This window comes from Corvus moneduloides, chromosome 1 (genome assembly GCF_009650955.1).
Source record: "Corvus moneduloides isolate bCorMon1 chromosome 1, bCorMon1.pri, whole genome shotgun sequence".
NCBI lineage: Eukaryota > Metazoa > Chordata > Aves > Passeriformes > Corvidae > Corvus > Corvus moneduloides.
In genome coordinates this window covers 40,563,564-40,578,236 of record NC_045476.1, presented here as the reverse complement: position 1 = coordinate 40,578,236, position 14,673 = coordinate 40,563,564, and the positions used below count along the sequence as shown (strand labels likewise).

The 14,673-nt window shown below is 39.9% G+C and overlaps 1 protein-coding gene across 2 annotated transcripts in view; it reads left to right on the top strand.

The window, feature by feature from the left end:
- The first annotated feature begins 384 nt into the window (after positions 1–384).
- The window catches only part of CNOT10 (CCR4-NOT transcription complex subunit 10), a 33,086-nt gene continuing 18,797 nt past the window's right edge, over positions 385–14,673 (top strand). The window contains exons 1-8 of one of the 2 annotated variants that reach the window (XM_032107411.1): positions 385–576; positions 6,170–6,261; positions 8,918–9,079; positions 9,586–9,736; positions 10,734–10,879; positions 12,317–12,403; positions 13,110–13,193; positions 13,932–14,049. In XM_032107411.1, coding sequence (XP_031963302.1) covers positions 555–576; positions 6,170–6,261; positions 8,918–9,079; positions 9,586–9,736; positions 10,734–10,879; positions 12,317–12,403; positions 13,110–13,193; positions 13,932–14,049 — 862 coding nt within the window. In that variant the 5' untranslated portion in view covers positions 385–554. Of the gene's footprint in view, positions 577–6,169; positions 6,262–6,297; positions 8,011–8,917; positions 9,080–9,585; positions 9,737–10,733; positions 10,880–12,316; positions 12,404–13,109; positions 13,194–13,931; positions 14,050–14,673 lie in introns of those variants that run through there. The other variant, XM_032107416.1, reaches the window with a different exon arrangement.

The following is a 14,673-nucleotide window of genomic DNA, read 5'->3' as shown; positions in this document are numbered from 1 at the left end:
CTGCCCGTTGCCTCTCGTCCTACTGGTTGGCACCACCGAACAGAGCCTGGTTCCATCCTCTTAGCACCCCACCTTTCGTTATTTACACACATTGATAAGGGCTGGCACGTCTGAAAGAGGCAGAACGGACAAAACCCGTTCGAGACAGCGGTCGGCAGCTGCCAGTGAGCTCCGTGCCGCAGGACGACCGGGCAGGACCGCCCGCCCGACCCTCACACGGCAGCACGGCGACCCCGCCCCGCTCACCTGCCCCTGCCCCCCGCGGCGTCCTGGCGTCACATCCGCGGTACCCCGGCAACGACCGGACGTCGCGGGCGCGCCGGGAACCCGGAAGCGGCGGGCGAATCGGGGCGGGCGGCGCACCGGCGGGGCGGGTCCGGCGTGCGCAGGGCAGCGGCGGCGGCGGCGGCGGCAAAGTAGTGCCGGGGGCAGCGGGCGGTTGGTGGCGGCCGTCGGGCAGCGCCTGTGGCGTAGCGCAGCGCGCGGGGGACTCTCGGCAACTACCGGCGCGCTCGGGCTGCGCGGTCCCGCGCGGAGCTGCGTCCGAGGCGGAGATGGCGGCGGACAAGGCTGCGGGTGAGTGCGGACGGGGAGGCCGCGGCCCCGCCGTGCCCGCCCCGGGCCTGCGCCGCCCGGCGCGGAGGGACACGCGCCCGCGCGGGTGGCGGTGAGCGCCGGGAGGAACGGCCGCCTGCCCTGCTGTGTGCCGTGTCCTTCCGCCGGGGAGGTAGTGCCCCCCTGTCCGGCGGGCGCGGGGGCTGCTGTGAGGGCCCCTGTGGCACCTGCCGGGTCACCGGCTGGGCCGGGTGCGGACGGGGCCCTCTGTGCCCTCGGCAAGCGGCGCTGAGCTGTTGCCCCTTCCTGGCCGGGAAGGGCTCGGTGGGGAGGGCCCTATGGACGTACTGGGGGGGGGGCGGGCGTTGTCTCCTAGAGCTTGATAACATCTACAAAAGTCGAACTTCTGGGTTAATTTGTTAAACTGGGGCATGCAGAAGGTATGAGGGAGGTTATAACTCTTGGTGGTGCTGCTTAATCGCTGGAGTTCAGACCGATTTCTGCAGGAGTGCTGCTTTGGTTTCAGGGGATGAGTGGGTCCTCACTGAACTCGGGCCTGGGAAGACACTGCAGAGAGAAATCACTGAGACTAAAAAATAAGCTGTATTCTGGTAAACAGACAGAATAAATCTCAAATACAGTTGCTGTGTAGCACTGATGAACTACTGGTTGTCCACCTCCTGTACAACTCCCCATCGTGCAAGAAGTCTTCATTGCAGGAAAGGTCATTCCATCAGATAGCAGCTCGCGGAGGAAGAAGAGGACAATGTGGAGGAAAGGCTTACTTCTAGAATTGTATAATTCTACTTAATAGAAGTGTAGGATATCCTGTGTTGGAAGGGACCGATAAAGATTAGCAAATTCCAGTTCCTGGCCCTACACAGGACATCTCTAAGAATCACACCATGTGCCTGTGAGAGTTTTTCATTTCTTGAACTCTGTCAGGCTTGGTGCCAAGTGGGGAACCCATCCCAGTGCCCAAACACCCTCTGAATGAAGAACCTTTTCCTAATATCCAACCTAAACCTCCCCTACACAGCTTCATGCCGTTCCCTCAGGTCCTGTTTCTGGTCACCTTTTTTTTCTAGTTGTTTTTATGTGGTGGGAGCATTATTTAAAATCACCTTAAGCAATTTTTTTTCTCTGGATGCTAAATATGAAACGCCTCAGTACCTGGAAAAAAATACAGGAAAAATAAGTATACTGTACTGAGTAATGTTTACTAAACTATCATGTGTTTATTTATAAGAACTGTAAGTGACTGCTAAACTACAAGAAAAAAAATTGGCATCAAGTTTTTAATATTTTTTTTTGATGTTCTTTGAAGTGTTGATGGAACTTTTCAGTTTTATTTTCTTAAAAGTCTGTGCCAAATGAATCAAAGATGTGAGCTATGGCAAGATATTCTACATGCTGCACTTGCTCATAGCAGGGAGCTAGAGGTAGCTTTCTATTGAGAAGTGTTTGCTTTTCATTGCACAGCAAAGAAGCCTATTATACCTATACTGGTAGTGAAGGGCTTCCTACAAAAATTAAAATGTAAGTCTTGGTGCCACAAACTGTTATCTTGTAATGGCTGGACACTGCCTGGGCTTCATACCCTTCAAAATTCTTTTGGAGCAAGAGTCACGTGATAGATTCCTCTCCTTTCAAGAAAGAGATTTTCCCTCTGCCTGTACAGTTTGGAAATGAAAAGTATTTCCAGAGATGCTCTGGTGTTTAACAGCACAGTTCATGCAAGATCTAATTCGCAGGGTGTAAGAACAAGAGAGCTCAGGAACAGCAGTCCTTGGAGAAACACAGAGCAGGTATGAGAAGGATAATGATTGTAGTCGCTCTCAGGTGTCTTCAGGTACGTGTATGTGGAAGATGTGACTTTCTTGCTGCTTTTATGAAATTCTGGCAGCAAGCCCACAAGGAGAGCAATCTTCCTTTTCAGGTGGCAGTCTCATACTTTTCCTTGTTCTCCTCTCATAGAGCCAGTTTTCCTGAAGTTCTGCTGTCCACCATGATGTACCTTCTCCAGCAAGAGCATCTTCCTGCTTGTACAAAGCAAACCAGCCTCCGTGACGTAGTGTTTCTGCAGCTCAGCCCCAGGATCGATAGCTAGGAAGATAATTCCTGGCTTGCTTCTTTAACTTCCAACTTAGTGCAGCAGCTTTCTCCAGGTCAAAATCTGAGCAGTTGATTTTTACATCCTTTTCCACGTTGCCCCTTTTGCCCCTCATCATGACCCTACACAAGTTTTAGTTTTAGAGTTGGTCTGTACTCGTGAAGGTTGGACAAATGAAAAGTTAAACAGGTTAAATACAAGTTACAGAGATAAATCAAGTTCTCTCGCTTGTGAAGTAGAGAATCTGCACTGCCCTGGATATTTCAGCTGATAATTTTGGCTGCTCTATGGATGGGAGCATGTTGGAGGTGACAGGTGTGATGTGTTACCCACACCACGTGCTTCTGCAAGAGTGCCAAAGGTCACAGGGGCCCAGGTGGGCAAGTGGCATGTTGTATCTTTTGCCAGGGAGCAATTTTCCTACCTGTTTCACTTTCAAATGCTTCAAAGAACATGGAGGTAACAGTTTTATTTGCAAGTACTGGGATAGCCATTTGCAGCCAAGAGAACAGGAGCACTTTCTCCTGCACCGCCATGTCAGTGGGATTGGTGGGAATTCTGTTCAGTACGTTGTGCCAGACAGCTTTCAGGTGACTCCTCTTGGAGGGATCTCTTGATAACAAAGATCAGCTGAAGCAGTAGATCCCAGTCTAAACAAGAATAGCAGTATTACATTAGACTGGAGTGGCTTTTAGGTCTTTAACAAGTTTCAGATGTGTTTGGACAAAAAGGGTAGAGAGTAGCCAAACTGGTTTTGTTGGGCTTTTTTCAAAGGAAGGAGCTACTCTGTGAACTACATCCACTGGACTTTAGTTTTGTTTTCTTGATAAGCTTCCAATTCAGGTTTCACAAACCTGCTTTGTTTACTGAGTGGTAGTAGGTGCAGTTAATCGGATTACAGGGACAGCTCTGGTTTTGCTTGATGTAGTCCCCAGTTTCATTTTATGTTTTGGGTTTGTTCGTGTTTTTTTAATGTACCAACAAGCTTAGAGAGACAGGGAAATTTGAAGACCTGTCCTGATTTTTCCTTAGCAATTACATCAGCGAAGCTATGTAAATGTAGTTTTTACCTTAGTCAAGTGTCTCCTGGTTTATCTGTCACTTCATTGAAGACGTTTTACTTCAGAATTCAGACTTCCTTTGAGATGCTGGTCCTACAAACCTGCATACAAAGGCAGTAATCCATGTGGTTGTTGATGGCTCTCTGCTAGATAAACCTGTATGTGAAGAACCTGATCAGACTGAGTGTTATCAGCTTCAAAAGCTTTAGAGTCTCAAGGCTTTGCACTGTGGTTACCTTTACTAGCACAATCTGACAGGCATGCTGAGCAAATAAAGCAGATAATGCCACTGTTAATGTGAAAGTTTGAGGGAAGATGCATTTGCTTATTTGCTGCTGTTCTAGAGATCCCTGGAGAGTGAGAGCTTTCGGTTCATCTTTTTAATCACAAGGTTTAGAGCTGGAATCAGACCTATGCTATATTTAGCTTGAAGCAGAGGTGCTTCGTGTTCTTTCCTTTTCTGCTGTGGAAAGCCTTTGGCACATCAAAAATGTTCTGAGCTTTTTTGTGGTTTAAATTTCTCTTTTGCCTTTTCAAAGACAAGGCAGTGCAAGTAGTGTTGATCAATGCCTTATGCAATCAGATTTCATAGCAGGTGTAGGCCCCTGAGGATCTATCCCTCCAGAGTACTGAAGTTGCGGAACCCTGAATTTTATCTAAATGACAGTGGATTACTCTTGCGAGTGTAAGATTTGTTGAAGTTTTAAAATCTCATCTTTGTTGACATCTTAATGCAGGATGAAAGTCACAACCAAATATTTACAATTCTTGCTCAAATGTGTTATTATAGGGGGCAGTAGTGTTACTGCAGGGGGAAGGAATCTCACTATTTCCCAGCAACAGGCACAAACTTAATAGATTAATAAGTCTGTTTTGTTCTTACTGAGGATGTTAACTGATGAATCTTCTGAGGTTTGACTGTCCCTTACGACTGTTGTTTGTCCTATATTTGTAAATTTTCATGGTCAGTAGTAGAAGATCCAGATATATTGGTGATCATGAGGAATGGATTTTGCCAGGAGCTCACACCTAAGTGTTTTCATTTGTTCAAAGTGAAAACAAAATTAGCAGAGTTTGCATTGTATCCCTGCATTATAGGGAAGACAAAGCAGACGTTGAGTTTACAAAGCCTACATAGTCTATTAAGATAGCAAAATGTATATTAGAGCAGATCTTCCATTGTGAAATTCAAGAAATAATCTTCTGCAGAAGTGGAAACCATTGCTGGTTTATAAAGTCTTTGTTTCAAAAACATGAAATGATTTCGGTATGTTCTAGCACATTAATTAATGCTCCTAGAAATACTCCGTCTGGTGTGGTGGTTGTGGGGTTGTTTTATTTTTCCTCAGTAGTTTGTGTTCAGCACAAGGAAGGGCTTAGTGGGGGTTTTTTTCAGCTTCTTTGACATGGCATGTCTGTACTGTGCTTTTTCATGCAACTTCACTGAATTCTTAATTACATGATGACAAAAGGATTTAGTAGACTTCTTTCTGAAAAATATGCTCAATAGTGACTGAAACAAATGATAGGATTCCTATGTAAAAAATTGAAGACAAAACCTTATTACATTGTTATACAAATGCATAAAGGGGCTACCATCATAGTTGCTACATGTTCTTGTCTTAATCTGGAAAAGGGTATAATAGAACTGGAGAGATTCTGGGAAAAATAAAAGTGAGGAAGATGGGGAATAAACTGTTCCTGCTCACAATTGGAAGAGAGGTGATTCAAAGGAAGATCTGTAAGATTTGGAGTGAGGCTGAAAAAGTGAACAGTCAGCATTTGCTTGTGCCTTGCAATATAGTCACCAGACAGCATTTGATGGAGTACATTGAAGAATACAAAAGTATAGAGAGGTTTTTTAAAAAGTATATCAGGTCTGTCAATGATTATTAACAATGATGTTTCAATTGCAGCCTCTTATTTGGGGAGATATTCTTCCAAAGTCGGGAGCTGTGTGGAAGTTCTGGTCTTTACTCTGGCTTTTGTTGCACCCTGGAGTATCCCTTTCTTGCTGTTTAGGAAGCAGTATGCAGGATTTTGTGTGGGTTTTCATCTAACCCATTGTGGTACATATTTTATGATACATGGCCTTCACTGCTGACTTTTGAGGAAAATAAGAATCGTAGTGTATGATTGCAACTTTAAAGAGAAATCTAAAATGCATAGGTTGTCTGTTAACTTACAGGACTTTGGTTATTCAGTGAGCACTGTAATTTACATTTTATGGAGAGGAATTCACTAGGAGTACAGAATAACTTGGGATATTGTGGTAGGAGATGTAACTTGGGATATAGATAGTGTAGTAGAGACACTGCTACAGTTATCTGAAGAATTACTTACTGGCAGGAGGACCTTGAGAACTGGAAGAAACAAAGATTTCAAGCTGCACAGCTGTCACCACACTTGCAAACTTTGTTGTAACCTTCTGTCTTTACAGATCAAGGTACTGAGAAACATGAAGGAGCGGGTACTTCTGGGATTACTGATCAGGAAAAGGAGTTGTCGAGCAGTGCATTACAAGCTTTTCAAGTAAGACAAAGTCAAACTCTGAGACTTCTTAGTTACCACATTACTGCTAAATGGGCTTGTGTAATTGTTTTTCCTGTTTTCTTAATACAGTTGCAAATACATTGAGAGGATGTTTAAAAGTAGCACTAGTTATGTTATAAAGACAGCACATGCATTTTCTATCTGCTGTGATGCGAGAAGACTGAACAGGATACTTGAACCAGGAGCATTTTTAATCTTGATTCTCAAAACTTAGTAACCTTAAAAGCTATATGATGAGTTAATTGGAAGAAGCAGGCTGCTATTCTGCATCAGCGTTGGAAATGCATGATCTCTCTGAAGAGTTACTGACATCAAGCTAAAAATGTTGTGTTAGTGTTTAAAGGAACCACGTGTATTTAAAAAACAGCAACGAAACAAATCCTTTTATGTTTTAGCATCATGCTATATTCTTTCACAAAGAAGTGTTGTATAATGCTCTGTCACTTTACATGAAAACGTATTTCTGAACGCATAACACCTATAGGCAGTATTTACTACTCGTTTTGTGTTTCTTGGAAGATTTTTTTTCTTGTGTGTTAAAGTTCAGGTGCCAGGTCTTTCAGTTCCTTTCTTTCTTTGTATTGTCTCCTGATTTTATGTGGTGTGACAAGAAATGTAATTGCTTTTCCTTTCAGTTGTTGTATCTCTGTCTCCAAAAAGCCTTGATTTAAATTCAGTTTTGAATTTGTGAAATAGGTCAGGGAAGAATTTAAGGTCTGGCTTTTGAGATTCTTGCTTCAATGTTTCACTCATGTTGTTACATGGAGTGCACGCAGTTGGTTCTTACACTGACTACAGCTGATGTTGTTCACCGATGTTTTCTTGAAAGCTGTCTAGCTCAGCCGCTCTTTTTCAATAACATTTTTGTTGTTGGCATTTGATCCTGAGAACTGAAGACACATGAGAGAGTAATTTCTTTTCCACCTTGCCCACACATCTGAATGCCTAAAATACTTTTGATCTGCTAATGACTTCATCATTACTGGTCTAGTGTATCTGGTTTGTCTTGTAATGTTTTCTCTTGTTTTAAGAACTCTCTGAATTCATGGAGTGAGGTGGCAACAGATGTGAGCAGAATTAATTTGGTGCCTTGTTCGGGAATTTTCTTGTTGTTGAGTAGCTCCAAATAGCATTGTGGACTGCCTTGCCTGCTGCTTTATCATATTACACATCCAGTTTCAGTCTTGATAGAATTCCTATAAAAATGGGTATCATATTTTAGATCCTGTCTAGTAGAGTGGCATAAAGGACTGTTAGCTGATGAAGAACATCACAAAATAAGCTGAGCATTTAAAGGTTCAAGGTTTGTAGTCCAGCCATGTTTAGAAGCCTTGCTGCTGTGATCTGAAAGCTCCTGTTGAAGAGAAGCTCTAAGTGTGAGCATGGGAGGAGAATCACTGGGAGATGAACTGTCTCAACTAAAAAGCATGCCAGCAGTTGAGTTGCAAGTCCCTGTGTTGTGCGCACGATCACAAGGCAATCCATGCTGTTGATGCTTAGAGTTGTGAAAATGTGTCAATGTCCTGCTACATCTCTCTGTGTTGTAACTCTGCTTTCACGGGGGACTGAAGGAACTGGAATGGTTCTGTGGAAAGTAGCTGCAGAATGGCATCTTCCTTGGGAAGAGCAGAAGGACCCCAGAGCTCTTCTCTGTTGTATTCTGCCCTTAATATGAAGTTACTCAGGAGCCCAGGAGAAGCTCAGTGGAACAGCACCTGAAGAGGAGGAGTAAGTGGAGGGTGGTATTCAAGAGCTTAGCTTTTGGGTGTGAACCATTGACAGAGGTGGAAATGCATCTGCTTATCTGTCTGACCAGACTGGAAGTAACTCTGATATGGAAGAGGTGAATGTGATTATTCCTGTGTAGGAATTGAGCAGTTGAAAGTGAAGCATCATCTTAAGTGAAACATCAACTTGATGTAGTTGAAAGAGTCAGGAGTTCTCTTTCATTCCTTGATGTCACTAAATTTCTCCTGTACCAACACAGAAAAGACGAAAACTGAAAGCAGCAGAGGTGCGTGACTCTCAAGTCCTTGTTTATTCCTGAGGTCAAAGAAAGGGATTTTTCTATTAAATCACACCTCAGTGGAGCGTCGTGCTTGGCTCCTAGTTTCTGTTTAGGCATTCCTAGGTGATTGGATACTTCATCCAACAGCTAAAGCTTGTAAAAATGTTTTTTAAACCTACTCTGGGAAAGTGACACTTTCTTTTTGCAATCTCTCCTGAGCTAACTTCTATAGATCAAAATGTAAATCACTGTATATCCAGATCAACTGAAGAATGAGCATAAAATGTTGGGCTGGAACTTGTGTAAGCAACGGCAGCTGCTCAATGTTCGTGAAATGGGGAAAAATTATGAAAACTGAGGAAACAGAATCTCAAAACTTAATATGATAAGAGAAATGAGAATAACGCTTTTCATGGAAACATCTGTTAATAATAATCAGCTACTTAATTTGTCCTTACTCCATCAAATTATTTTTGCAATTTGGATATGGCTTCAATATTTAGACTTGCTTCTCATCCATGTTAATCTGCATAAATAATGAAGTGTGTGTATAGACATTTAGTTCACTTGTTTTGATAAAGGAGACTGTATCTTCTAATGCGTGTTTCTGGTATGTGCAATTTACAGGCTGGAAACTATGATGCTTGTTTACAACACCTAAATACCCTTCAAGACATAAACAAAGATGACTACAAAATAACTTTGAATACTGCTGTTGCAGAGTTCTGTAAAAGTAACCAGACTACCACAGACAATTTGAGACAAACCCTTAACCAACTGAAAAACCAGGTAATGCAACCATATTGACATGGTACTTGATTGTGAGTACTTTTAATGGTGGCAGAATCTTTCAGTGGAGTAGGAGTAAAACTTCTGTCCCTTGTCCCTTAGATTTAATAAAATAAGAAAGTAACATCACTTTTAAACATCTGAGGCAGTTTAATCTTGTAGGACAGTTTTTGTAGTTGTGTTTTTAACTATTGTTGAAATTGGTCTGAGATTATAACAATAGAAGGACCTGCTATGTTCTTTCAGTAGAAAGTTCCTTAACCTGGAATAGTTTGTGAAATAATAAAAAAGTGAAAATATTACTTTACTACTCAATTGACAACTTTCTATTTCATTGTATGTTTTTTTGCTGTGTTTATGTGCAACAACAATGAAGTTTATTAGGTCAGTAAATTATAATCTACCTCTAGAGAAATTCATAGCTTTGGAGTTGTTTTTTTTTAAATACCTGGTACTCTAAAATCATAGGTAATGAAAGTTTAATGAAATGAGTGGGGTTTTTTCAGGTTCACTCTGTTGTTGAAGAAATGGATGGTTTGGATGATGTTGAGAACAGTATGCTGTACTACAATCAAGCTGTTATCCTGTACCATCTGCGTCAGTATACTGAAGCTATATCAGTTGGGGAGAAGCTGTACCAGTTCATAGAGCCTTTTGGTATGTGGGCAGAAAGAAGAATCTTGTTCATGCAAGAACTACAGAAAGACAATTCAGTCCTTTTCACTATCAGACGAGTGATTTGTAATTTGTCTAATATGGTTTTAAGAAATTAGGTAGGGTTTGGAATGAAGAATATGTTTTACTTGTATCAAGGACAGCAAACGAATTTGGGGGAAGGTACTTCAGAGAGCTTTAGCAGACAAGTGCAATGAAACTGAAATGGATTTTTTCAACTTGAGAAGGTATTTATGTAAATAATACGGACAAGCGAATGAAATTATTTAAAATCTAATGTTTTGAGTCATCATGCAACTTCACAGGTGGGTGTCTGTTTTTCAGGGCACTCATTTTAAAATACCTGTATTAGGTAATACATAATTGTATGTGCTCATATCTGAATATGAAGTCTGCAGCTTTTATGAGCTATGATACCTTGTGCAGTGGAATTGCCATACTTGTATGAAATAATTTCATAGTCCTTGTTAAATTTTAGAAGTGAGAAGGCTGAAGGATATATGTATGTGTGTCTCAGTAAATGAAGTAAAGGCTACTGTGTTTCTCCTTCAGTTCCTCCCAGTTTTCAACATGCATAATTTACTCTGTGAAGTCAGCCAAGCGGAGATGTGCTTGTACAGAATCTTTTTGAGTTCTGTGGGATTCTACGTCTGCATATGGCTCTGTCTGTTCAGATGCTGCATCTTTGCTGCTGATCTGCTTAGACCAGTTCTCAAAACCTATGAACATGAAATACTTGTTAAGCTGTCTTTAGTCTGTGCTTTTTATGCTGATGCCATTTGAATGAATGAGCTTTCTTTTCAGTGTATGTACTTAGCTGTGGGTTGGAGATGGCTGCATTATTTTTTCTTACATAATAGATTGATTTTTCTCATAATGTTGCATAGATGGCGCTTTATAGTAATTTTTTTTTCCAACCATGTTTGGAGGGATTGGTATTAGAGCTGCAAAATAATTTTTTCTTCTTTGCTTTTCACAGAAGAGAAGTTTGCCCAGGCTGTGTGCTTCTTGCTTGTAGACTTATACCTGTTAACTTACCAAGCTGAGAAAGCCTTGCATCTGCTTGCGGTTCTGGAAAAAATGATTTCACAGGGCAACAATAACAGCAAGAATGGAAAAAATGAGGTAAGCTTAAAGTAATACAAATGCCACTAAATCTTATCAGAAATATGTATTACTTTTTCTTCTTTTACTTTTTCATCTTGAGTTCTTTTAACTCAGAGTTTGAATTGAGACACAGGAGAGCGAGTATTCTTGTTCAGACTTAGTTGTTTATTATATCTTATCAGTAACACAGCTGCACAGAGAGTGCCTCTTTGTTGGAAGGGTGGAAAATGGCCGTGAGTTTTACTTTTCCAAGCTTTTTAAAATCTAAACTAACCAGTAATGAGATATGTTTTTACTTACAATCCAATTACTAACTTTTCAAGTTCTGCAGTGCAGAACTTTTGACCCAATGACAGAACATTCAGGTTTGTGAAGAAGGAGAAGGAAGAAGACAAAAATCCACACCCAAAATCCTCCATGTTGTAACCTATTCTTACCTATATGTTCAAAACCTAATTTTCTACATTTCTACGTATTTCACCCAGTGACATAACATTTAATTACACAGCAACAACCTCAGTGTTATCACACAATTTAGGAAACTTTTCCCAGGGTGTTGGATTGGATACAGTGTGTTTCTGAGGATCACTGCCTCTCAGCACTGAAAGGCTGAAATTCTCAGAATCCAGGGTTCCAACAGTATGCTTTAGCTCAATCCAAAATTAGTGTTTTAAGACTTTTGAATTATAAAACTATGTTAGATCACCTGTAACTTTAGACAGCAGCTTAAATATGTTAATAACTGAGTTAATTGTGTACAGCAGCTGTTTATTCCCTCTCTTTCACCCTTTTCTCTTTACTCCAGGGAGCTGTCTTTCTTCAGTCAGAGACATTGGAAAGACAGTTGTCTCCAGAGTCAAATATTGTTTGTCTTTGCTTTATGACCATATGAGACCCTAAGTTTGAAAGGGAAGTCAGTGTCAGAGGAACTGCAATTGCATAGCATAGGATGGGAAATGAAGTATCTTTTTCATATAGTATATGAAAGTATGAGGTATACTTTCAAATGGAATCTTTCATGTGCCTTTTGGAAAAATCAGTAGAATCTGTAGTGGTTTGGAAGTGAAGAGAGGGCATTTCAGTGTTTTCCTGTTGATGGAATGTCACACTTAAGATAAAACATTCTCTCTTTAAGTGTATAGTAATTCTACCAGTGAAAATATTAAAAAGGTACTCCAGAATGTGCATGTCATCCTTCTAGGCAAAAGAATTCTTCTTAACTGCAGAGCAACATAATGAAACACTAATGTTAGTACAGAATTCAGCTCTTCATAGGCTGGTGTGGTTTGTCGATTTTAATTGTTAAACTCATGTTAGTTTCTGGTGGGATGTGTGTATTTTGATATTAAATATTGTGAAATACTATTAAATACTTTTTTTTTTCATGTGAGTTGAATCTGTCAACTGAATTTAAAAGGTGACTAACAGTAAAACTTCCTTTTTTTTATTTGACAGTCAGGTAATAATACCAATAAAGATTCCTCAAATCAAAAATCTGAAAGTGGAGCTTTAATAGAAGTTGCTAAATCTAAGATACATCAGGTAAGGGTCTGCATATTATTTTTACAAGAGCATTACTTTAAGGTTTTTTAAAATCTGAGCACCATCTCCTTCAAAACTAGTTCAGCCCAAATTATGATGCTTTCTCTCTCCTTGGTGTAAAACAAAACAATGAATTTATCTAAGTCTTCCTTTTTGTAAGATCCATGTACAGGAAAAACTGACCTAACAGCTCCCCCTCCCCCCCATTTCAGTACCTGCATCTTATAATAATTTCTTTACATGGCAGTTCTCTGCATTGAATTTGTCTGTTCAACCTCCAACAGTCTAAATCAGCTGAGGTTTTATTCTACTGTGCTGTTCTGTTGAAAAATATGGGAAGAATCAGAGTGGTTCTCTATTAGCATTTGCTTACTGTTGTTTTCAGCTTAGTAGGTAAATGTCTGGGATGAAGATGTTAGGTTATTTTAATCAGTTTGTCATTTTGAGTGCTCATATCTGTGTTTGAATATAAAGCAGCTGTTGGCCATTGAACAAAATGTTTATCTGCTTATTGTAAGTACAAACCATATAAATGTGGTGTTTTGAGTCTGAATAGAATTTTTAAATGAAGACTTTTTGAACACCTTTTTATTACCTATTTTAAAGACGTACATAAAATATTCTGCAGTAAATATCTAGATACAGTTTGTCTTGCAAACCTGCAGAAATTATTGTATATTATTTAACAAATTTAATTATGTAACAGTATAAGGTGAGAGCCTATATCCAGATGAAGTCACTAAAAGCATGCAAAAGGGAGATCAAGTCTGTTATGAATACAGCTGGGAATGTAAGTATTCTTAAGACTATTGTTTTTCAAATATAGATACATTCTCTATCTTAAAACTGAATTTGCTAATGTTCTTTATGAAAAACCATCTAATTGAGGGTGAATGCATGAAGTAATGCTTTAGGTAGTCAGTTTGGTTTGTAATCTCTCTGCTGATGTAATCAATGTAGAATTTTCTTATTTGTGCTGTTTTCAGTTGCTAAAAAAATGCACTTTGTGGTGCCAAAATAACAGTGAAACACTACATAATAAACAGGCTCAGCATTCTTTATAATTGAAATGAAACAAGTTTTAGTTTACTATGGATGTTATGCATATTACAAACTTTGATGTAATTGGTGGTTTAAACCAGTTCATAAAAGATTAATTCTGGGATATGTGGGCATTTTTTGGCATTGTTTTTTTTCTTTTTGTTGACATTTTTGGGAGGCTTATGTCTTGCTGGAAAGCAAGTTTAACAGAAAACCTTCTAGATCATGAGGTCTCTATTGGCAGACCAGGAAGATTACAGCCTAGGAGGAGCTCTGCAGGGAGGGGAAGTGTGGGGAGGAAGGTATTAGAAGACAGGTTAGAGATCCTCTGCCTTTAGCCATTTCCATGACAGAGTTCTTGAAAGTATTATGGCCTAAACCCATTTATTTTTAAAGTGGCAGAAGAAGCAGGTTTGTGAAGTGATTTAACACTAGCAGTAGAAATCATCAACCGAGAGATAACTAACTATTGTTTTCTCCTTCACAGTCAGCTCCTTCTCTCTTTCTTAAGAGCAATTTTGAATATTTGAGAGGCAATTACCGTAAAGCTGTCAAACTTTTAAACAGTGCCAACATTGCTGAACATCCAGGCTTCATGAAAACAGGTAAAATAAAAACCCTTCATCCTTGCAGGTACTTCAGTGTCTAGTATAATAGAACTAGTTGATAGGACTACTGTTTATATTAATTTTAAGGACATTAATGATGATTTAACACAGTCAGCCCTGAAAGTCATGGGTTTATATGCTGGATGTGTTTCACCTTCCATCTTATGCTCTTTCATATAACACTGTGGTGTTTTTCATTGAACTTTCTTCTACACAAGGCTGTGATTGTCCATAAAAATGAATTTGTGAAGGTGTGTTCTATTTGCAAGGCTCATAATTGAGTCTCTTAATCAAGAAATGAAACAAAAGGCAACTTACTAGATCTAGAACTGAGACCTTTCTGGCAATTTATGTGCTTAAAGTTCTCTTTATGACTTAAAATTTTATTGAAAACTTTACAGTCATGTCACTTTTTTGCATTACCTTTTTTGCACAATATAATGTTAACTTAGTGGTCTTCCTAGGCTATGACTGAAATAATGTCTGTTTAATTTGCTAATGGTCTGGTTATTTGGATTTTTAGGGTGGTTTTTTTTTTCTTTTTTCTTTATTATCCATGTAAAACTTTAGTCACCAGCAGATAAGTGAAAAGTTTAAATTTTTGTCCTTTATTATTTAGAA